The 26026-nt window shown below is 37.9% G+C and overlaps 1 protein-coding gene across 15 annotated transcripts in view; it reads right to left on the bottom strand.

The window, feature by feature from the left end:
* The window catches only part of WDPCP (WD repeat containing planar cell polarity effector), a 164706-nt gene that overhangs the window by 39173 nt on the left and 99507 nt on the right, over positions 1-26026 (bottom strand). For 9 of the 15 annotated variants that reach the window (XR_008449200.1, XR_008449201.1, XM_054063066.1 and 6 more), the window contains 2 exons: positions 12028-12091; positions 5908-6010 (listed from right to left, as the gene is read on the bottom strand). Coding sequence is in view for 10 of the 15 variants with exons in the window: in XM_054063066.1 (XP_053919041.1) it covers positions 5908-6010; positions 12028-12091 (167 nt within the window). In the remaining 5 variants the exon portion in view is untranslated. The remainder of the gene's footprint in view (positions 1-5907; positions 6011-12027; positions 12092-26026) is intronic. The other 6 variants (XR_008449202.1, XR_008449203.1, XR_008449204.1 and 3 more) reach the window with 1 other exon arrangement.

Here is a 26026-nt window from a genome sequence, read left to right as displayed (position 1 = left end):
TAGAGCATCCTTCCAAACCAGGCGCTCTCTATTTTTTCGTAAAGGTCAGGTATTCTGGTAATGTCAGGCCTCCATGTGAACTTGTTACTTGCTAAAATCCCCCATCCAAAGCCCACTGAAGATGGTGGAAATCTTTTAATTGTGTTTAGTGGGCTCTGTATCAAATGCTGTATGTGGTTTGATACGTGCAAGAGAGTGCACATATGAGCCCAGTTGAATCATTTAGAATTACTATGGATCTTCAGAGACACTCATCTTGCGTAGCACAAAATTAAAAAGGTGCTTGTAGAAACTAATTTCTAACTAATAGGTTAACTGCCAATCATACTTAAAAAACATTTTTCATTAAAAACCTTTTTCTGGCTCTCCTGCCGAAAAGTCATATTCTTAGAAAAATAAAAAGGACTTGATTCCAGAGGTTTTGACTGACTTAAACTGAAAATCTAAATAAATAAATAAATAGGAGATCTACCACTTATGCGGAAGGGAGCAGAGCTCCAAAACACTGTAGCATAAACAGGTGTCCCCCTATTTATTCTGAAAGAACTGATCTTTCCAGATCTCAGTTCATCTGTATATTAGATAATGCCTTTTAAGCATGCAATTAACACGTTACATAGTAAAATAAAAATCATGCCATGAAATAAAAGGCTAAGATTCTCTGTTAACTTGAAACTTGATAGCAAGAGAAAGATGCATGTGCCAAGGAAGAATAGGAAATTAAGAAGGCGTCATCACTGTCAAAGAGGATACATGAGGGTTAAGATGTCTGTTCCTTGATAGATGAAAGGAGCCATTGTGGATCAGAAGAGGGACAAATATTATCAACTAGGCTAATGTAGGACCAGAGAAAGTTACAAAAACAGGGGGACAATTCTAAACATGGCCTTGAAATGCAAACAGGCTTGCCAGGCCTGTCAGGAATAGGGGAAGATCTGGGAAAATTACAAGAGATTTGGAGGTAGCAGACTGCATGCAAGACCAGACTAGTATTTCAGACACACTGTATGGACACACGATAGCATGCACCATTATTAATTATCACAAAGAACATGTAAGTCATTCAATATAAAACATTATCACAGGAATAAAAAGAAATTAATAAATTATCCACTTTCAGTTCAGAGACGTGACATTCCTTGCCACTAAGGTGAAACATTTATGGCCCCTACATTTTGAATGTCATTTTATAAACAGTGTGTGAAACTAGACGTCAGTCTCTGTGAGAACTAATAAGATTCCCTATCTCAATGGCTAACATGGAATAAGTCCAGATTTTTTAAAAATTTATTTTTAAGTGGAAAACCCTCAAGTGCTTTCATGAGACACAAGCACTTTCATGAGACATTTCTGAACCACTAAAATGTTAGTCAGTTCCATCTAGTATTTCAGAACAATGCAATTATCTCAACATCAATGTTTTTACTGAGATACTTGTTAGAAATGTTGCCTAAATATTAGTGTTACTAATATTCTAAATTTAATTCTAAGTAGAAATACAAGGTTTCCCAATTTGCCTTTCAATTATGCAGCAGTTATCTGTCTTGTCAGAACACGAATCCCTTTTGGGTGAAAGCTATTGATTTGAGGGTTAAAATCATCTTGCAAGGCCCTAATGAAATTTGTTGGAAGTTGGCCTTGGGAAACTTTCTGACATTGACTACATATGCTCTTTGTTGGATATTCATTGAACAATGGTGTCTGAAAGGCTGAGTTCTTCACTTCTGTGATCATTATTACTTATGGCATTTCTTAACAGCCTGTGCCACGTCAGTTCTTTGCAACTCAAGTTTTACATTAGCAGCCTACAGTTTACAGCCCTGAATAGATGCACAATATTGTACGTGGTTACCTGTCTTTCAGAAGCCAGCATGAGGCTATACCTACAAACAAAATTTATTAGTAAGCCTACAAATGTTGTCTCTGTTTTAATCAAGTGAAACAAAGTGCACAGGATATATTTTAGGCAAGGCTAAATGAGAACTCCTTGACCTCACTAAGGAACACATAGATCTACTACAGGAATCATTAAACAGGGAATCTTTGGTAAAGGAAACCACAATATCTATGACCACTGGTCTGCTGATCAAATGGGAGTGAAGAAAGAGAAGACAGTTAATGTGTTTTTTGAGACGTATGGTACCATTACTTCAATCTTCTCATGCCTCAAGATGCATTTTCACAGGCTGTCAAACATGAAATCTTATGAGAATAATTTTCTTTAGAAGATTTTAATCAGGTGAACAAAATATCTGATTCTGCCAAAACCATAGCGGGGAAGATCAGCAAGCTCACTTGACACTTCGTCTTGCTCAGCAATATTGTCACAAAACTACTATGCTCTGAAGCACTGCAGGTGTTTTTATGACACACTCCAGGACAATCTTAACTTTGATGGTGGCTTCTTCAAAACATCATATAGCAATCCATGATCATGTGAGGAACTAAGAAGAGCTAAAATTCAGAAAACTTTAAAATAATCAATGTATTTCTAGATTTATCTTGACACAAACCTTGATCTACTCTATGTGAGGAATCTAACATTTATTATAGAGCTCTGGATGACATCTGTAAATTTAAGATGAAACTGTATTGTTGTTCTATGTTATTTGTAGGAGCTTGAGGAGTTTTGAGGATGGGCTAGCTCAGGAAATGTCATCAGATGTTGATATATGAGAAATGTTCGCATTTGTACTATTTAGGATCAAACATTATACTGCAATATTCATATGAAATATGTTGCAAAGAGCCCATATACTATGTTGGGAGGTGTTCAGTGTAACTGGGGATCAATAGCACTGATTGTACCTTGTTGCCTCTGTTTGCTTAGGTTGCTGCCTTCTTGTAGAAGTCTGAAGTGGGTGCTCAATAAGTCTGGGGTTTGGTCTCAGAAGTGTTATCATTGATGAACTGAGTGGCTGGAAGTCCCAGAGAGCAGGGACTAGATGAAAAGGATTTGACTTAGGAGATGATTAGGGGACAGATACTTCTTTGAAGCTGCATTTTAAATCTTCTGGTTCTGGCATGAGTTTTTCTCCTGCTCTCAAAATCTTAGATAAAAACAGTAATTTACATATAAAGCACTTGTAATCTTTTGTTTTCACTGGGCCCACAAAGTTCACAACAACTCTTTTGCTAACAACAGTTTGTGAAATAAAAACATCACTAAGAAAGGACATTGTAATATAAAGTATAATAAAACAAAATACGTGGCTGAGATTTCACATGTTTAAGGTGAGATCCAATCTACAGTGAAACAAACTCATGGGAGATTCCTGTTTATTTTCATATAAAATGAACTGGATGCAAATTCATTAATGTTTATAGACTGAATCTCAGTGACAGTTTGTCCCAGGGGCATTGAGAAGTATTTTAAATCATTCTGATAGTTAATTATTCAGCAAATGGGAACACTTTAAAGTCTTTATCATATAAAAATACTTTAATAATTAATGCTTATGGGGCATTACAGAAGTAACTGTAGGACTGCTCCGAAGGAGGGCAAGGCTGTGTGCCCGCACACTTATAACTGAGCTGTAGTGACACGTATATGATAGCTAATATGCAAATAAGACATGTGTGATCACCTCAGGTTTCTTTCCTATCCCTCTCTTTGCGTATGTGCCTATAATAATATATAAGGTTCTCAGTAAACTTTAAAATAGCCCAATTTCAGAAATCTAGTAGTAGTGTTACTTTGCAAGAAATAAGTTTTAGTTGCAAGAAGACACACATTAAGGCTTAAATTTTCTGGATTAAGTGTAGGAGAACAGATAGGGATATGATCAGATCAGAGATATGTCTTACGTATTTCAGTTATATGAAGTGCAGAGGACAACTACCTAAGAAGAGACAAGAAAGCTAGGCAGATAGAGCGGTACACAGTAACAGATGACTGAAGCTAATGTCAGTTTTGGCAATTCTAGTGGTGAAAGGGCTTGCCCAAAGGCCCAGCTGTAGTGCAAAAAAATGCTTGAAGTGACTTAAGCCTGAAAATCAAAGACACTGAAGAAAAGGGTTCAGGACAGGCACTGCTTGATTTCTACTCCACTGCAGAGGGTTTTGATACTGTATTGCATAGCCTTGAAACTCCTGGATTTATACAATATATGCAATAGCTGCATAAAAACACATAAGGTGTCTCTGCATTTCTATATATCTGAACGGCATTTGCTTGTATGCAATGGGTAAACACTGAGATGTACAGTTGGGTAAACACTGAGATGTACAGTTCTAAAAGAATTCTATGTCACCCAAGATCTCAAAGGTTTTGTGACTCATCCTGAGTCTTAATCATGTTCTATTTCTTGGCATGGAACAAGGACAAAATCTCTACATATCTAATGGTCAAAGATATGGTAGAATAAGCAAGGCCAAGTGAAAGGTCCTGCACCTTGGTCAGGGCAAACTGTGGTTTCAATATAGGATGGGGGATGATGTGACTGAAAGTAGCTTTATAGAGAAGGACTTGGGGCTATTGATTGATGAGAAGCTCAACACAAGATGGCAATGCATGCTTGCAGCCCAGAAGGCCAACTGCATCTTGGATTGCATCAAAAGAAGTACGGCCAGGAGGCTGAGGGAGCTGATTCTGCCCCTCTACTCTCGTGAGACTCCACCTGGAGTATTGTGTCCAGTTCTGGAACCCTCAACATAAGAAGGATATGGAACTGTTGGAACAGGTCCAGAGGATCTGAGAGCTGGAGCACCTCTGCTATGAGGACAGGCTGAGAGAGTTGGAGTTGTTCAGCCTGGAGAAGAGAAGGCTCGGAGGAGATCTTATAGCGACCTTCAAGTACATGAAGGGCACTCCAAGAAAGCCGAGGAGGGACTTTTTACAAGGCCATGGAGTGATGGGACTAGGAGGAATGGCTTTAAATTGGAGGGGGGATGATTTAGATTAGACATTAGGAAGAATTTCTTCACAATGAGGGTGGTGAAGCACTGGAACAGGTTGCCCAGGGAAGCTGTGGATGCCCCACCCCTGGAGGTGTTCAAAGCCAGGTTGGATGGGGCGTTGGGCAGCCTGGTCTAATGGGAGGTGTCCCTGCCCATGGCAGGGAGGTTGGAACTGGATGATCTTTAAGGTCCCTTCCAACCCAAACCATTCTATGATTCTATGAAAACAGTACTGTGCATATTTAATACAAACAGTTTCTGTTCTTTTTTTCCCCTTTGTCTACTTCCTCTCTGCTGGAGGTTAGCTACCTAGACTTAGACCTCTACTACTCAGTTCGTCCTATAGGCTCAAAATCAGAATGGTCTACATGTTTGCATATATACCTTCATGACAATTCAGAGAAACACAAGAAAGTTACGAGTTCCCCTGCCTGAAAAGTTGACCATGTTTAAGCTATTAGCCTAATCCTGTAATTTTTGCATTGATATTCCCTAAGGAACTGCAAAAATCCCACTGCATGCAAAGATGTTACTTTAAACCCAGGATATGAACCTGTGTTCACATCAGTAAATGTTTCATCTGAATGGTGTCAAAACATTAATGATGTGACTCCAGTTATTGGGATAGTGTGCATGAGCATATATTTAGAGGTGAATGAGACAGATTGCCATATTTGGCCTTCAATGCTGGTATGAACAAAGATTTTCAGATTCAGTCCCTTACCTCTTGCACTCAGTTTGTACAGACTGAACTTTTCTATGTAGCCATAGTATAAATCTTTTTTTGCTACATAGCTACTGCATTGACACAACCCTCATGTGGGTATTGACAGGCAAGGCTATGTCATTTTCATAAGCCTTCCTGATTAGTTACAAATAAAAAATACTGTCTCACTTTCAGAGAAAATGCAATCAAAACACTAACTCCCCTACAAATACAACACGATGTTCTACAGGACAAGTATTGATTAAAACAAAAAGGGTTTTTTAAACACCAGTAATTCTTACCAATTCTAGTAGTTATTGATTCTGCATCAATGTCATTAGCCTTTTTCTTTGCCACTTCAGCTAGTGCCAATTCACCCTTATCTAGTGCAAGGTAATGGATGTCCTTTGGAAATAAAAGAGAAAAAGAAAAGATTAATCTAAAATGGATCTCACATGATCAACAAAAGGGATTTTGAAAGAAAAGTTCTTTTATTATTTAGATCACAACACAGATGGAACTGATGAACCTACCATTACATTTGAATTCTTTGTCAGCGTAAATTTATTATCTTACTTGTGCTGTTGAATACAGCAAAGAATAAAACACTGACCAATCATGTGCTGATAAAAATGAAGCTATTGACTCAGTATATAAAAGAAACCAATCTGTTTGCTTTTAAGCTAACTTCCATTGGTGCAACATGAATTAAGAGAGGGTTGATAGGATGTAAATCAGATCTGAAGTACCAGAACCGGGTGACAACTTCTATTTTGAAGTGTGTTAAGGTTTTCACATATGTATATGAGCTCAAAGTATATAAGCTTTGGGGTAAAGCTCTTCTGGGACTAATTTTGTTTGGAGATTGTCATACTACACTTCCTGTTCTTTGAATAAGGTGATGGTGGTTCTCCTTGTGCTGATATTGAAGGTAATAAGAGCAATAATGGTTGCTCAATGTTTTTAACACCCTTCTGGTGACATCAATTCACTCTTGAACCACAAGTAGCTTTCAAAAAATGTTCTTGTATAGCATAAATAGTTGCCAAACCTCTGGATCTAGCCCTTAATCTAGGGTTAAAGTCAGAGGGCTGCAGCGAAGGCATATTTTAAAGCCAGGATATCTTCTTTTCTTAGCTTATTGCCACCTTAGAATCATAGCATTATTATAGAATAGTTTGGGCTGGAAGGAACCTTAAAGATCATCCAGTTCCAACCCCCCTGCCGTGGGCAGGGACACCTCCCACTAGACCAGGCTGCCCAAGGCCTCATCCAAGCTGGCCTTGAACACCTTCTGGGATGGGGCAGCAACAGCTTCCCTGGGCAACCTGGGCCAGTGCCTCACCACCCTCATTTTGAAGAAATTCTTCCTTGTATCTAGCCTAAATCTGCCCCTCTCCAGTTTACACCCATTGCCCCTAGTCCTATCACTACAAGCCTTTGTAAACAGTCCCTCCACAGCTTTCTTGTAGCCCCTTCATGTGCTGGAAGGTCGCTATAAGATGTCCTCCGAGCCTTCTCTTCTCCAGGCTGAACAACCCCAACTCTCTCAGCCTGTCTTTGTATGGGAGGTGCTCCAGCCCTCTGACCATCTTTGTAGCCCTGCCCTGGAAACATTCCAACAGCTCAATATCCTTCTTAGGTTGAAGGTTCCAGAACTGGACACAATACTCCAGGTGGGGTCTCACAAGAGAGGAATAGAGAGGCAGAATCACCTCCCCTACCCTACTGGCCTCCCTTTACTTGATGCAGCCCAGAATACGGTTGGCCTTCTGGGCTGCGAGCGCACATTGCCGGCTTGTGTCAAGCTTCTCATCAACCAGCACCCCATGACCTTCTCTGCAGGGCTGCTTTAAATCACATCATCAATATGACAGAAACTCCTACAGGAAAAAGGGACCTTACTCTAGAAAGACAAGCTAGGATGAAAAAAGTGAGTCTAATTGTTTTAGAAGAAAATGATGGTGCTTTTATTATCCTCCTATTTAATAACACTAATTAGGAAATTAAAACAAAAATAAGAAGCAAACAGAGAATGTCAGGGAAACTGAGACTGATTACATTGGAAAATCTGGTACTGACTTTGAGGATCTCAACAGCCTGCAGGACATAGCAATATTTTTTTAATTACAAACACAGGTGTGACTTAAAAATGTGCAAGGGTCTTGCAGCAAAGTAATAAGCTATGAACTTGTTGCGAACTCAGTACTTTCTCTCCTTGTAGGTCTAACACGGTTGTCAGGAGAAAAGGGTCTGAGTACCAAGGTATGATTTCTACGAAGATTGAACAGTAGATATTGTCAGCTAATTTAGATAACAATAGAAAACCTAAGGGCTCTTTGAACAAGTCTGAACTTACAAACATTTGAAGGTATAGGCAGACTGTGTAGACTAATTTAAAATATGTTCTGACTATGCTTAATGACTGTCTTTGTGTAATTTAAACCAAAAGAAGTATTGTATAGTTCAATGCAATTTTGAATAATAAACTTGGGAGGGGATGGAAACAACTGGAGAAAATGACGAAGTTCTTTCAGCTAAGAGGTTCCGCATGCCGTGTGTATCAAAACATCTGTTACTTTCAGATCTTGGTTTTGTGCATTTTTGAGTAAAGAAATGTAAAGATGCTACATATCCATAGCTAATAAGTGCCTTGTAAGAAACAAAGATATAGCAGGCTGGTAAGTGGCTTTATTTGTGGTTCCTCAAGTTGCCGTCATAAAGAATTTTAAAAAAAGAAAGTAGCTCTTTTCTCTATATCTAAACAAGCTTTAGAAAGAAAAGGCTACATACATGAAAACTCTTAATGAGATCATTTCAGATCAAATTTGGGTGCTCCTCGCTCAAATAAGCCAGCAAAATTGGATTTTTCTAAGAATTTTTAACTCTCTGAGTAGAACAAAACTAGAAAATAATCAAGAAGAAACACTGGAATATGGGATGCCTTAAAGAATGACAAAAAAAAAAAAGAATTAAATTAGCTCAATAATCATTACAGATTTTTTTCACACAATTATCTTAAGAATTTACCTGTCCAAAGATCATGACTGTCTCAAAAACAATGGTGACAATACAAACAATTTTCAGCTGCTTATTATGAGTTTGCTGAAAGGGCTGTATTTTACCATTTAACAATTTGATTACTTTCTGGACTACTTCCTTTTTACCCTTATTTTTGTGACTCACAGAGCTGGCCCTAGGTGAGCAGAAGTCATTTGAAACACTGATGTGCATTTGTCTATAGGATATTTCTGGGCAGAATTCCAACGTTTCTTCGAAACATGCACTTTCCTCATCAGCGCATCACCCAAGGTCTGACAGTTTTATTAAAGTGTCTTTTCCTTGCATTTTTTGCTACCTTTGGTACGTGGGATGGCCTTTTGAATTTCCAGCAGCTGAGCACTGAAGCATACTACAAAAGGTTTTCAAGCTAACAACCCTTCTATTGCTTGATCTTTTCTGTCACAGACTGGATCAGTCACTGTCCAATAAATGTAGCTGTTGTTCACAATATGTCCTTTTCAGTTTTATTTTTTTATTGAACTTCGTAGGAGATGATAATAATTGATGGACTTAGATGTGACGTGAGGGCAAAACTTATGGAGAGACACAGCAGTGTATGCATGTCTTGTTATGGCATCATACTAGTGACGCTATAGCTACCCAACTTTTAAGCCTTTTTTTTTCCTTTTCATTTCTTTGAAAGAAATTAGCCCTCAAATAGCATTCTTTCCTATTTATTTGCAATCTCAAAACAAATAACAGGAATGCTGCAGAGCCCTGTTAGGTGAAAGAGATGCTCAGGATAAATTCTCCAAGACATAGGACGTTTCTTCAGAAGTCTCAGAAGATGGGTATTCAATGTTTGGATCCTTCTCAGCCTTTGTTATATCTGCTGCTCTCTATCCTTTTTTTTTTTTGTTGCTTCTCCATTCCCCCTTAATAATTAGATTCTTTTCTTTCTCATTTTGCTTATGTCATCAGATAGTCTACTATTTCTTCTTGAAATCCTATTAAATTAACTGGGAATAAGGTGGCATGACTCTTAGAACCATCTGAGGTTTTGCAAATGGATTCGCTTGGTCTGTAAAACAACAGGACAAATAATTGACCTATACATTAGTTACTTGTACTGTACACAATTATAAATGCTTTAAATATAGGTAGGGTCATGTTGTATGTTATAAACTGCATTTTAACCAATATAAATAATACATACAAATTATTCAGTGTGAAGCAGAAGTGAAGGATGCACAAACCCTTCTGAGTGATAGTACTGTTATACTAATACCAAGAAGAACTGTAAGCTTTTGGGGAACAGGTAATCTAATTTTTACACAGTATTTAGTGCAATAAAGCCCAATTCCCTAGAAATTACTGTAGCACAAACAAATACTTTTTATGACTCATGCACCTTTAAACTTCTTGAGTCCTGTACTTAGTAGTCTAGCAGCAGTGCTGTTGTTAGCTTATTGAAAAACTCGTTCATTAGTACCTTATTTAGAAGAATTAGCAAAAGGACATTTCCCCAGAGGAGTCAGTGAGGTAGCAAGAGGATTCAAAGAGGCAGGTGTGTGCTGCTTGTTGTATAATTTAGGGGACACTATGAGGAATCTCAAAGGTAATGCAAGAAGAACAAGGATGATATAGAATTATTTTTTGATCTCACAGCAGCGTAAGCCAGGAGGCACTAGGCGAAATATATATTTATGTTTAAGAGCATTGGTGAGATGGGAAATGGAGAATAAGCTTTGAAAGAGGAAAGGGAAAACAAAGAAGGGTAGGAAAGGATGGAGCTAATTTCTCTGTGAACATTGAAACTCTTGAAGAAAGATGGAGAACCTTTTTGTTGAGAGAAGGACAGGTTACCACTTGTCAGCAAAGTACTGACAGTCCCTCCCTCTTGCTAGCAGCTTTGCACCCATCTCTTGACCCAACACTAGTGTTCCCCACCCTGGGACAGAGGTGCTTCCTCAGTTCTGTTGTCAGTGGAGGGAAGGAAATAGAAAAAGATCACATAGGAAATCCTCTCAGCCACATGAGAGAGGGCCCTTGAGGTGGCAGGCCAAATGCTAGGTCATTTGTTCTGCCAGCATGGCTGAAATTACTCAGGGAGAATTTGTTATCTGGGTGATGGGAGAGCCCCTGAAAAAAAGCTGCAGCCTGCACAGACACGTTACAGTCTGAATCTTCTATGTGGCTTATCTTGATTAGGTATAAAATTTGTATTGAAGAAGTTACATTCAATCAAAAGAGAAAAGGAAAAAGATGGGCTAAAAAGAGGAAAAATCAAGGAGAGTAAACATAAAACATGTAATGAATTTCCTAAATGTCTGACATTTCCATCACATTCTTTTGATGCACACTTAGAAAAGTTTATCACAGTATTCACATCTTTCTAATTAGATGGAACAAGCCAGATGATTAGAGCCGTGAAAAAAACATCAAAAGGTTCACACAACTTTTTATATAATTAGAAGGGAATTTTCATAACCCGTAAAAGCAGGAGTTAATTGTGTAATTTAACATACAATTTAAATATCAAGATCAAACTAGCAGGGCAAGTGACTTAATGGGATAAATGATATTAACATCTAGTGTCAAAGCTTAATTTAAACAACAGAATGTCTTCATTATGCAAAAGAGTCAAGCAAAGAATCGTTTCAAAGGGCCTTTTTTTCAACAAGCCCCTTTCCTATTGTTTCTTTGAAAACAATGAAATCAGCTGTGGAGCAGCAACATGCTGAGAGACTAGGAAAGCACGATTGGCTTTGTCCATCTGACCTCACTGTGACATTGTGGTGCAAGATCTTATAAAACAAGAGCCTCCTGCAGAGCTCACACAGAGGACCTTTTAAGAGCTAGTTAATTTTACTTTTGTAGCTAATTAAATGGGAGGGGGCAGAGAGTGCATGAAATGTAAAAACCCTAGGGTTGATGCTGCTGAGCTTTGTTGTTTTAAAAGTACCTGTAGAAGCGTTCATAATTTGTCACTTTTCACAAAACCCTAAGAGACAAACTAAGAGCATTCAGGATCCCCAGGATATGGCCAGCTCTTGTGTCCAGGACTCAGCAGTTGCACTTCTTAAAGGAACGGATTAGAAATGTATAAGCTTATTAGAGTGAAAGATGACATTCACCCACATCAGGACAGATGAAGAAGGGGAAAGTTCAAAAACATATACATTAATTCCTAGAAAATAAAGAATAGCCTTCAGGCTATGCTAGGGAAAGCACCAATGACTTTAAAGATACACAGTTCCTATTGACAAGTTTCATGATGGCAAAGGGCAAAAACCAGGTAGAAGAGTTCTGTCTTCAGTATGCGTCTAAGACTGCAAATGACATGGATCCATTTTAACGTGCATAAAAGCTGACAACTAATATCCTGACAGCTGCCTCTGTCTCCAGAAATGACTCACCATAAACAGGTCCCGAGCACCTATGTCAACAGCTAGCAGAAATGCTTTTTCAAATCTCTGATACCTGCAAGAAAAAGGAAACATGTCACTTGCTGAGGATAATTTAAGACCGGCATCAAATTTTTTTAACGGGCAGATAAAGTCCTTCAATTCTCATCAAAAGTGATGCCAAAGCTTTACTGGGGAAACTTGATACACTCATATTTAGATTGTGGAACTATGAGGTAGAGCAGTGATTACCCTTAACCTTCTTCATTGTTTAAAAACATCAGCAAGTGGTATGTTCATTATTGAGTCCTATCAGATCTAGTTGAATCTGAAGAGAGCTGAAAGTACTGTATCTCATAACAAATCAAAAGATACCAGACACAACATAGATAGATAGGCCAAATAACATTGGTAGGAACCTCAAAATCCCCTACAGAAAAGGCTAATCCCAAATCTCACAGGACTTTAGAGGTCCTTGTAGAAGTTTGCATTGAATTTTGTCCTCACAGACCCCTCAACATAAATCTCTAAAGATGATAATCCAGTCAAGTCATGCTAAATAGTCATGAATTCCCACGGACTCAAAAAATAAAAGGGTGACAATGCCATGCCTTCTAACTCCCTCAGCCCAGTAGTAGCACAGACTCCTGAGAGTTTTCTGAAGATCCTGTGGTGAGGGAGATTGTGTCAATGAGGTAAAACAAGGGGAAAAAGAGCAAAATTTACAAGCAAAAGTTACCTCTAAATTTGCTCTAGAAGGCATCACCTGAGTATCACCTAGAGATGTAGTAGAATAGGAAGGGAGCAGTGTGGATGTGGAACTTCATCTTTACCATTAACATTACTAGGAGGGCTGTATCATGGCATACTGAGACCATTACTTTGGTGAGTTGAGGCACTGCTGAACAACAGCTCCTTACATTTGTAATGACTCAGACTTCTACCTTCCTCCTGCCTATATACATCATACACCATCTCCTGGCAATTACAGCAAATATCTACATGGGATGGAGATACTGTGGAAAGCTGCATATATCCTCGTTTGCAATCCTTGAGTATTCCACAGAAGCAGGAGGAAACAAGCCACCGATCAGAAGGTTTCTGAGAAAAAATACAATATTGCAGTGGAAAACGCTAATCACAACAGGAAGTTCTGCATTGGGCTAATAACTCTCTTATACTAGATATAGATAACCACTATGTGACAATCACTGTACTTGGAGAAAGTTATTCTGTTTGTACACATTTTTTTCTAGTGCATGTTTTAAACTGTTTAAAAACACCTGCAATTATTTTTAGATATGCAAAACAACAAAATACTCCAATTTTACTTCAGTTGTGAAATAAATGATTCCTTATAGAGTGATTTCTATGTTTTCTCCATTAATGGTGAAGTTTCCCCTTCTTCACCTGTTAACAATTTCAACAATAGATCAGTTGTAGAGGTTTGAAGTTTGGGAAGGAGAAGACTTTTTTCCTCCAACAGGGAAAAAGCAGAATTGTGATTACTCAGTGTTAGAAAGTTCTAGTTTGTGCTTCCCAATGAATATTGTGTGACAGCATCATATGGATGCCGGTATTTACACAGTTCCGTATCTTGAGGATATCTTAGGAAACTGTGAGCAATGCTGTGTCTCTTCTTCAGGCCACTGGGAGGACAGAGGAAACACAGAAAACCTCCTTCGCCTTGGTGAGTGAAGGAGTCCCATATGTGATTCATACTGGGATTTCCATTTCTGACCGAAGTATAAACGTGTTTCTGCTTCCATCTTGCCACAACCTTATTGCTCTCTTCTCTTCTACCGCACACGTGGAATGATTCAGCAAATTGCAAGAGAGTGCCAGCAAGAACTTTTCCTCAAGGAATAACACTCCTTACAAGAAGTCATAATATGTTAGCTTAAGTAGAAAAGGAAATGCACTCTCCAGGTGAGGTTCCTAAGAGCTGGAGTGGGGAGTCCTTTCCACCCTAAAGCTAATCTTCCTGCTGTGCCTTCCAAGCACTAATTTGCAGCCCTCCTCACAGAACCTGTTTAAGGGAGGGGAAGACATGACTTAAGGTTAACCTCTTGATCGTTAGGGAACAGGCAATGCATCACCGCTTCATCATGCACATTTATGGATCTGAAGCTTTTCAACATGCTTTCTCTGAAGGATTTACCATTAAAATACGTTGTGATGCAATGCTGCTTCTGAAACTATGCTTTAAATAAGACAAATAAGTACACGTTAGAATATGTGTATCTTGAATAGCTATCATGTATATCTTTTTCAGGAACATTTTTCTTTTCAATTATAGATTAAATATACATTCTTAGTACTTAGAGGGGAAATTGGACGCTGAACAGAAACCGGCTGTACAACTAGCTAATAAGAATGTCTGCATCAATATTCTGTTTTTCCAAACTTATAACTACTCAGAGTTTTTGAATGACATTTGCTTCAGCCAAGGCAAAAATGCCTGCAACCAAAAAATGTAAAGTAACTTTTTCATTTGATTGACCTGCAGAATGGAATCATGGCCTTAAAGCTGTCAGTTCTTTGCTGTTCCACAAAGATTTCAATTTTTTTTCCTCTAATCAACCTACATACTTCAGTCTTATTATGGCCCCTATTCATAAAACTGTGAAGTTAGCTCATTATTTTCAGAACTGTATTGAGGAAAAAAAAGGGGGAAAAAAAAGACTATCCAAGAAATGCTCTTCTCAAACGAAGAAAGCTGGAAATAACAATCACAGATACTTCATAAATTATTATAAATTGAATTGCTTTAAAACAAGTTGGAGGTTCCAAACAAAAGTGACAAGTTTGCATTATTTAGGCAAACAGTATTAAATCAGTCAAGAATGTCCAAGATTTTTTTAACTATCTTTACTAGAAGATACTTGTCATTTTGAGTCTCTTTAGCATGGAAGTTGTGCTGTTTTTATTCTACAAGAACAATTACAGAGAGTCCTGTACAGCATGAGAGAGACCTCAAGCTAATAAAGCCTGGTTTATAAGTGTTTTGTCATGGGAAGACCTCTTGCTACTGCTAGCACACTTCACTTACAGTTATCAGCTCCTCAAATAAACAAAAAAAAAGCCCAAGCAAAACAGGCTCTCTTTTGTTCTTGCGCTACAATTACAAGGTGCAATATTTGCTTTCTACAATGTCATCTACAGGGTACTGGTCTTGAAGTGAGTGTCTTGCCACCCCTCCCTCCACCTTGTCACTTACTGTTTGCTTCACAATAACTCCAGCAATCAACACTTACATGTCTCTTGAATAAGAGAGATAAGGAAATCTGCCTGTAAACCATGAAGTTCAGCCACTTGTTTGGTCAAAGTGACAACCAACAGAAATATGACCTTCAAGATTAAAACTCTCTAACTGCGATTAACTATATAGGACAGACAGGAAAACATTTCCCTGCAAGCTGTTTAGCACACACAATATTAAGTTAAAAATCTCATATAATAAAATAATAGTTATTATATGCATTTATGCAACCTTTCTACATATCCTACAAAAATTTTAAAAGATGGCTATTAGTACATCTGTTGTATGGACAAGGAAACAAAAAAGGAAATGTAACTGATATGACAAATGTCATGTGGGTCAAAAATAGTCGAGGCAGAGAAGGATCCAGACCTGCCTTCCATGATGGAGTGGCAGACTTGCGGCCTGCTTGTATTTTGAGAATGTGCCTTGAAAAGATGCCAGGAAATGATTTTGTTTTAAAATAAAATATGTAAGTAATAAAAAAAAATGTAACGCTAACTGTTAAATTCAGAGAGGCTATTCTTTTCACTGGTATAAATAAAAAGAGAGTTAAATGCCCAGGATTTTCTCCTGTTGGATGTTCAGAAAGAAGGGGATTTTAAATACTATAAATCAAAACAATGTGCACGGATGTGCCAGTGGAGAAGGGAAATGAAGCCGCTTCAATTTTTATGAGAGGTTCTATGAATATATCAAAAGGTAGAATTTCGTCATCTTCATTCCACAACACCTAAATTAAATATGGTCACTTAAACAACAGAGATACATTTTTCAGGCCAAAAATGGTCAACTTGAAAACATTTGTGATACTTACCTATAATATTAAAATGTCTCATAGGAAGTTCAGGAACCAGAAAAAAAAAATAATGAGGAGGGAGGAGAAAGGAAAGGGAGAGAGAGCTCATGCAAGCAAGAGAGAAATGTAGTGCAGAGAAGATGGAAACATTTCTTTAGGGACTAGTTACAACCAACACGCCTTCTTAGACATGCCCATCGACCATGTAAGCAAATTCCTTGTGCTGGGCTGATAAAGGAGGACTGCAGCAGTTTTTTTCCTTGTCTTCAATAAGGGTACACAACATTTAGCAAATAATCTGCAGGGGAAGAGCTGTGGCACAAATAATATTTATGAGGCAATAATGGAAGAAATTTCAGAGTCTTCCTCATCTCACAGTCCAATCAAGGGTGATATGCATTCAAAAAGTGAATATTAAATATGCACTGAGCAAATAGAACAGGAAAAAATGAATATTGAAATAATTTACATGTAATCAAACTACACTGAAATTAAGTTTTAATTGTTCAGTATTCTGTGATGCATATGTAGATTTTAAAGTATTCAGAATATCAATCAAGTGTTTACTTACATCAAGCAATTGTATTTAAGCATACAAAACAGATGATGAAAATATGTTCAATCAGCTACAGCTCCCAACATTTACTGCAGGGTTTACATGATCACTTTTAATTCAGTTATTTCATTTAATATTTCAATTTAATAGCTCATTCTTTCATTCAATTTCTAGGCATCTTGCCCATTTCTTAAACACAATAATAATAATTATTCATAAAAGGAACTGTTTCCCATAAGTTCTCATATCAGCAATTTTGGAACAGAAATGGTTTTCATGCTGTTTTTTTTCCTCAAAATATGTTGTTATTATCTGAAATATTTTCCTTTTAAATTAGACAATATTAAAATAAAGAATGACATCTGTAAAATGAGTCTGCAACCCCTTTCAATGGAATTCTGAGCCAGAATAATTACAGATTATCAGGCCAAAGAATGTAAAAAGTATGTGCCTATGTTGTTAAGTAGTTGACTTAAAAGGGGACAGATTGGTTTTCAATCAGCTGTCGAACATAACACCATGATTTAGACATACAGCATTATTTCAGAATACAGCTTTAGAGCCCATTTGAAAAAAACTCAGTCCAGCGCTTAGGATCTTATATATTGCACATGAAAAACATTGATGTGTAATGAAGTCAGGTATAGATGGTGTAATTTCAGTACATCCTTGGAACGACAAACCTGAAATTATATTAACCTTCAAGGAACTATTTTAGAGTAAAATTTTGGTAAATTCTGAAGACAGATTGTTATGTAACCTTTTATATATAAACTATAGTATTAGTCAGCCACATATCCTGCATTTTATAGCAAGTGCTGAAATACTGGCATTTTACTTAAAGTTCCTGAAGAGAAATAAATACATCAAGATCTTACATTTCCTTTTTCATACTCTTTTTCCTTCAAGAGAATATATTTTGTTGCCATAGTGATATTTCTCTACCTTGCAATTTTTTCGTAGTGGCTTTCCTTCTGGTTTCTCTAAGCTGTAACTAACATCCATCCAGCCAACACAGCCTCCCTACAGTCCCAAACCTCTCTGTTTCCCCAACCTCTTACGACTTAGTAACTTCTCAATAGTCAATCTTTATCTTTAAATACAGACACACTCCAACATACTCTTCCAAAGTACTCTGGGCTAAAAACAGATGTTAATTAAAAATCCTGATAAGAGTCAGTGACACCTGTTGTTTCACATTTATTTTACTCAACCCTGCCTGGTAAATCCTAGCCTTTACTGCATTAATTCACTTCTGCTTTTCTTCTTTTCCAGCTTTATCCCTCTCACTCTGGTGATCATGTAAACTTAACAGTATGTCTTGAAAGCTGGATTTTATTGAACAAACATATCAGCATGTCTACACACTAAAGACAGCTCTATAACACAGGCCCAGTATCATTGCTATGGTTAAGGATGAGTTGCTGCCTCTATAATAAATCCCTATTGTATATGTGTGATATCTCTGCAATTCCAAACTGCAGCAGATGGAAATTTGGTATTAAAGATGATCAGGCCCTTCTCCTCCTTGAGCTTCCATGGGGTACAGGGCCAGTTCTCCCTCATGCCTGACACTGGATAAGATGTGGTTTTTCAGTGCAAAGACTTCTCAGAGAAAATGCATTACCTCAATATTTTCTAAAGCTGATTGCCTAAAGATAAACATCTAATTACAAAGTCATGGTGCAGGGCCAAATTTTTTATCACTTGTTGAGTTACAGGTCCATTAAAGTATATTTATGTTTTCTATCTCGGTTTGTCAATAGAGGATATTATTTCTTTATAACAAAATAATGTAGTGATAATGCACATAAAATTTCCACACATAAGAACTCCATTACAGCAAATAAAGCCACAGGAGAGCCACACAAAAAATTCTCTAAAACTTTATTCATATGAATTTTGGTCCATTTTTGAGGTAGCCAATGGAAAACTAATGAGTATTTTATGCTTCTTCTGCACAGTATCATGTACAAGAACATTAAGTGTAAGAATGACCACTTCCTCAGACCCAGTCTAACATCTAAACTAATACCCTGCTAACAGCTAGATGTGTAGGAAAGAATGCAAGAACAGGGCAAGCACATGGTGACACTTTCCTAAGTAGTCTCCTGGTCTCTAACAATTTGTGGTTCAGGGATTCACTGAGCCAGAGGTGGTTTCTGTGTTGGTATTCCCCAGTGAATTTCTCTTTCCTGAACCTCACCTTTCTACTCATATACAGGTTTATCATCCACAATATTCTGTGGCAAGGAGAATAATATTTTAATTATGAGTTACGTGAAGAAACACTATATTTTGAAACCACCACTTTTTAGCTTCACTTGATGACCCCTGGTTTTTGTATTAGAAAAAGTAGTGAGCAGCCACTTACCGTGCTCTTTCTCCCCAACACCCACAATTTAACAGACATCTATCTCAGCTGTTTCCTCTATAGGTTGAGGAGTTCTAGATCATAGAGTCATTCCTTTCACAAAAGCTGTTTCACAACTTCAATCATCTTGGCTGCCCTTCTTAAAGCTTTTTGAGTTCTACTACACCCTTTTACAGATTATGGGACCCTAAAACTACACACAATATTCACGTGAACTGAAGTTCACAACTGTTTCGTAGTCTATTCCTTTTCTAGAATTCCTGGAATCCAATTTACTTTTTGTATTTGTGCTGAGCACTGAACTGACTATTCTACAGCTGTGGAGTTGTAAGACTGAATTATTCTTCCAGAATAATGGTGAACTCAGACCTCATAATTTTATACATGTATTTAGGAGTCATCTCTGCCGTATGCTTCACTTCAAATTTATTTACATTTAACTTTATCTTCATTTCTGACACTATATCACTGAGTCCTGTGAAGACCTTTTGCTGTTCTTCACAGCAGACATTATCTTTACTAGTCTTAATAATTTGGTATAATCAGCAAATGTTGGCATCTCATTATCTGCTCCTTTACCAGGCTATTTATGAGTATAGATCTGTTAAACTGTTAATTTCCATTGGTGACCTCCATTGACAACTGACCATTTACTCTTACTCTGTTTCTTACCTTTTAATGAATTACTTATCTATGAAAGAGGAGCTTTTCTTATACTGTGGCAGCTTACTTTCGGTAAAACATTTTGGTGACCAAAAAGGTCTTCAATGGTCAAACTTTCATCAGTAGCAACTGGATATCCATTACTGACATCAAAGAATTCAGAGTTTTGAGACATGACTTACTTTTACAGAAATCCTGCTGTCTGAATACAAAGTATTTGACTGTATGTTCACAATTTTTTTTTAATATAGTTTCTACTAATTTCACTGGAATTACAGGGCTACAGTTCTTCAAGGTTTCTCCAGACTGTGTTTTAAAAATTGACATCAAATTTACATGTGCCTGTCTCGGACGTTAAGGTTATTCTAAATAAGAGGTTATACACCACAATGTGCATTTCAGCTATTTTATGCCTGACTACCTTTAGAAATTCTGGATTAATTTCGTCATACATTACTCTTTATCTATCTATAGTTTAACGTCTTTTATTGATACTTCAACACTTATTAGTGCAAACTAAGAAACATCAACATCCTCTCCTATCCTAGCCGACTGGTCAAAAGGGGATTTTGGGACATCTGCATGCTTGCCTGCTTTTTGTGTCCTTCTCTAAACATTTCTTCATATATCTTCTCTAGTCTTGGTGCCTTTCTCCTACTGCAGAAAATCTATCTGGGCATCTAAAATCAGTTAACTGGCCAGTAATAATGTGATACAGGAGCTAGACATTTGTGGTGCAAATCATTCCATTTATCTTCAAACAGCTCACCTTTACATGGCTAATTTAGGCTAATGAGGTAAGCTCCCTTTATAGTTAATTGATAGGATAGGCACTGACATTTGATTCTTCATGCTTATCTTAGACATCTCCCTTCAATGAGATTACTCATCCTTTGGGTGCCCACGTCTTTATACCAACTACAGAGGAAGCCCAGATGAGTATGTAGGATATCTAAATTCTACATTATTAAGTCAGGAGAGGTGAGGTGCATCCGTAAGAAAATATATCCAGGTATTGGACAATTGACTATTGCTGACTTCTATTCTAGATTTTGCTTATGGTATCCTTTCCTTAGTAGGCTTTTTGGTTCTGAAGAACAATAGAAGTGAGCTCTGCATTTGAAGACAGGAGGCCTAGGGCTGCCTGACTGTTCAATTAGCTCTTCCTGGAGGGTACTAGATGAAAGTGAGAGAAAAGGGAGAAAGACAAAACTCTTTAGGGAGGAATTTTTTGCAGACAGCAAATGGATTACAGATTGCCAAGACATGTTCTGTTCTAATTTGACGAGCTGAGCTCAAGACAGAATACACTCACATGGTCCATACACAGAAAAGTGAAATGTAATGGTGGAGCTCGGGAAGACTGTCAAGATGAATGGATAAAAATTATCTTGGTAAAGAGATGAGACATGAATCAATCTTGAAAGACCATGAAAAAAAAAAGCATCCTACGTTCAGGTTCTTGGTCAGAACCTCAAGAAGACATTTTTAAGTGTTACTCCAGAAGGAGAAACCATTAGTGACTAGGTAGAGTTGACGGGGAAAGAGTAACTGACCGCCTGCAAAGGAAAGCTGAGACTGACTTACTGCAGTTGCTCAAGGGTGGAGTTGTGTTGTTAAGAACTTATTCTTGAGGTTTTGTCTATGAATATGGTACATTTGCATTGTTTCTGCACTTGATATATGCCCAAAGTCCCTCAGATTTCAGGGAAGTGCACAGCTGGTACAGCAGGAAGAAAACACTTTAGGACGGCAGATTATCAGTTACACAACACCACAAAACTAAACAATGGTCTCTATGTGGGCTCAGCTTCTAAAAGTAGCAATATCAAAGTCAGCTTTACCAGCATGTGGGAATAGCCCTGGCACAAAGAACATTAGCCCAGTGTAGCTATTCTGTGTTCATTTTTTCTAGTGCAGTCCCATGGGTGGGGATGCAGCAGAGAACTGGGGGACTTCTGGCACTCTGGGCCACTGAACAGCCATCTGTTGGTGGCTGTGGGAAATGGCTCCATATTAGAGTAGCTCAGAGACTGCCTTAAGTGTGTGGGAGTGGCTATTTTTCCCAGGCTTCAAGCAATGTCTTCTATTAAGTTCAGCAGAAAATCTTGCAAAAATCTCTCACAGATATTTCTTGTGGTTTATCTTCATGGGATATTTATTCTCAAGCAATTAGATCATGCCATTTGTTCTCCCCTGCCCCCAATATTTTGCTCAATATTTCTTATAGAATAATCACCAGTAGAGAATTAAATCCTGGAGCCATTCCTGTGGCATCAAAACATCTATTGTGGAGCTGTTTTGAGAAAAAAAAGCATCAGCAACATAGGAGTGAAACAAAGATATTCTAAACTTTTCCTGTGATACTTAACCTCTTTAACTGCAGAAAATAATCTAGTTCCATTAAATAGATGTCTTTATTTCTTGTTTCTAAAACAGATCAAGAAGCGTGACCAGGGGATCTTTTTCATGTGCAGTTCCATCACAGCAATTGAAATTCTCATTTATCAGTGCTGTGGTAATATGAAAACCTTTGGTTTTGATCGTTTTTAGAAGATGACAAAAAATGACTTTTCAAAGTTCTCTCCAGAAGGTGCTACTTTAGTCAGAATGCTGCTACTGAACTTACTCCCATAGAGATGAATTCTGTTCATCTGGTCACCATAAAGAAACTGACTGACATCAGTGGTCATTTTATCTGAAGGCATAATTTAATGCCTAATAAGTTACCTTATGAATATAAAAGTCATTCTTAGTCCTGAGCCATGTCATCATTAATGTCTATACATATTTCGTGACACACTATGTATCAATGTAATTGTAGATTCTACTTTTAGGGTGCTCTTAAAAAGGATCATAAAAGCTCTTTGCTCACTCTGTCCCTCAGTTTCATACAGTTGGCAGCAGATGGGATTGGGAACTATTCCTATGGAGTTGAAGTGTTTTTTCACCTTTGATTTAGGATCCTATTTAGGATGGAATACTCACAGTGAACAGCTACTTTGCAGATTGCAGTGTAGTGATATGGGAACCTGCTTACCAAGGGGTAGTTAGTACTGCATAAGTGATGTACCTGCAGGGTGAAAGAGCTTTATTTTAGCTTTTCAAAGGCTGTCTTGAACCTAAGTCATAACTGACTTTGTCAAGGCGTCATGTCAGGTAGTATAGCAGTACACTTCAGAGCTCTCGAAGAGTGAAGTAATTCATAAAAATCAGTACTGGCTGGAAGGAGATGTTCCCTGATGCTAATGACCACCTACTTTCTCATCTCCTTTATGACTATTTATTTACAGAAGAGCTCCGTCAAGTTCTGTGTGCAAAGTCATACCACTTTATGAATGTTCTGTCCAACATGTAGCTAAATTCTTCTTTGCATTTAACCACTAGAATCTTACATTGAACACTGGGAAGAGTACACAACACTCCTGAGAAGATCTGCGATGGAGTAAAAATAGTAACAGTAAAAATATGGTGGAGGTTTTCATTTTTGGATTCAGGCAAAGGAGAATCTTTCATGAATCCATCCAAAATTCTACCAGTAAATGTGATCAGAGCTGCACTTTGCTCTTCAAATGAGCAAATGCACTATCTTGTTATTTACAACAGAACTTTGTTTTGTAGAGAAACATATTTGTAATACTGGGGGAAAAAAATTATGTTCTCCTAATGGAATTATCAGATGGAAAGGTTCAAATAGTTTTGAATCCTAGTATTTTTCCATATGAAAAAAAGGCAAAAAGATCCTTAAACTGCATATTCACAAAATGCAAGAACAGAATTACAAAGGAGGACAGAGCACAGCAGAAACATGGAGCTTTAGCTGCATTCTAATTCTACAGCTCCTTGAGCAGTATTTCAGTCTTCACTTTCCAGCCTAGCCTTTACCTCCAGCTCATGCTACATTACTGCCTCTCTAAGAGAGACAGGAAAACTTGAACAAAACAGAGCAGACGTGTGTTTGCGCCTGTGTGTGTGTCAAACAAACAAGATAATTTCATGCATTAGAAAATATGACAAGTACAATTTACGAATGCTTGATCAGAGTGAAGCAAAGCCATGAGTCAGTGATGCCATGGTTAATGAGTGAAAAACTATTCCATCCCATTCCATGTTCTGTACACGGCTAGATGCGGCTGCTATACACAGGCAGGAGGTTGTGCAGCCACTCCCCCATTACACAAATACACTTAGCAGTGCTCGAAAAAAGGGTGGGGGCAAGAAGGTTACATCTCGCCAAGGCTTCCTAGTAAATCCATCTCTGCTCAGCATTTTACATAATGATATAACGCATTATACTATTATAAGCAGTGACATCATAATAAAACACTGGAGTGCTACTCAAGTGTCAAGGAACACCTAAGATGCATTTCTATACTTATAATTCAGTTCCTGTATTTTTTAATTATAGATAAGAATTTAAAGTAAAAATAATTATTCATTCCATAAATACTGTTGTAATAGATCCCTGGCATATAATTAAGAGGCCTTTAATTTTAATTTTGTATACTGAACGCCTTTTTTTTGGAGATATTCCATAGTCTATATTCAGGGCCTATACCTGCAAAGCTCTAAGCTTCTATTTTTGTGAAAGCTGAAGATGCTGCATGGTTTGCACATTTAAGAACTGAGTTTTTATAACGACAGATACAAATAGTATGGCTGCATCAGATACATTGCAAGGCATTTTCCTTCCTTCTAATTACTATCCATTTCAATCATGCTGTCAGTGTTTCCTGGCCCATCTCAGTTTGCAGCACCATTTTCTAACTCATACTTGCAATACAGCCAAATAATGATGGAGCATCTTCCTTATAAAGTGCCCAATACCTAAAAGAGGAAACCTACCATCACAGCATTCAGTGTTTTCTGGAAACTGATCTCTTTGATGGTGGAAAAATAGCTGGCCTGTAATGTCACCGACAGTGTGAAAATGGATGTCTCCAGTTATTTGCAACTGGATATACAACCTTTCAGCCTACAGTAAAGATTAAAATCATTGACACGTGATTATTGCTAGGTGAGGATAGCCTTTCTGAAAAGGCAACTGTATTTCTCAATTCTAGTAAATGCAGACACTCGCATCTTAAAAAGCACAACAATAACTGGCACCTTTTTGGCAGACTCAGCAGGCAGGTCAAAGATTGTCTCAGCATGTAGAATGAATTAATATTTCTCTCCCAAGAGCGGGTCCTTCTAGAAAAGGCTTAAGGCAGATTGGTGGGGCATTCAAAGGAAAGCTGGAGGGGGGGTGGTGAAAACTTTTGTTTATATGAACATTTTTCAGATTTAGATCTAGAAACATTTAAGTGTTTTAATCTTGTATGAAAGACTCCGCCCTTCCCTGTTCATGTTCATCCCTTACCTCCTCTGTTTGTCCCCATTTCCTCTATAGCCCACCACACACATACTGAACTGTCTTCCCCCATTTCGCTGTCTACTTCCACTCTGCCTTTTTGCAGGACTCTGTATGTCCCCATCCCTGCCTTCAGTCCTTCATCCTCAATTCCTTGTCTTCTACCTGTACTGCTAACCCCACCTTCCTCACTCTTCCTACCCCACTTCTGAGTTTCACCCTGTGTATTTTAGATTCTTATCCTATAGATTCAATTTCTGTGCATTGTCTGCTTGCTTTCTCTGAAACCCAAAGAAATTGTGGAAGGCCTTACTCCATTCTAAGAAATATTTTTTTACTATCAGCCATACTTACAGTGCACATAATTTAAGAAGCACTGTTTCCTCCACTTCTTGCTGCAACAGGATACAAAGCGATCACTTTGCTTTTGTCTTGTCATGCTCAAAGAGAGCAACAAACGTTCTCTAGTGCTGCATCAAGTTGGCATTGACAGTTTACAATGCATCTGCATTCAAATCTTCCTGTTTGGTCATGCACACACATCTGTGTTAACACAAATTAAACTCCGAAGAGATTCATTAACTATTTGTAAGTAGCCTGCAAGTATTTAATGCCAAATGAATAAGGGTAAAAAGCAAATAAATCAAATAACAAAGGTTGAGGCATAGAGCACATAGCTAACTTAAAATGATGTTCCTGACACCCAGACACAGTTGCAGTCCCTGACAAACAGGTAGCAGGAGGACTACTCCATTTTCTGTGTCCTCATGGGCATAATATAGTGACCTGAAAAGGCAAGAGCTAATTCTCTCCTCACTTTTCTTGCTGTTCTGAACCTACAGTTGTAAATGCAGGCTGGCAGAAGTGGCTTGCCTTGCTGGCTCCTCACAGACGGATGTAGTAGCAGCGGCTACAACTTCCGCATGCCTGAAAGAATTAGTGAGCATTGTGACTCCCTATGATTCTCACAGACATTGCATTGTGCCTAGATGACATTCTGTCAC

Source organism: Cuculus canorus, chromosome 3 (assembly GCF_017976375.1).
Source record: "Cuculus canorus isolate bCucCan1 chromosome 3, bCucCan1.pri, whole genome shotgun sequence".
In the NCBI taxonomy this organism is placed as follows: domain Eukaryota; kingdom Metazoa; phylum Chordata; class Aves; order Cuculiformes; family Cuculidae; genus Cuculus; species Cuculus canorus.
This window is presented reverse-complemented; position numbering and strand designations above follow the sequence as displayed.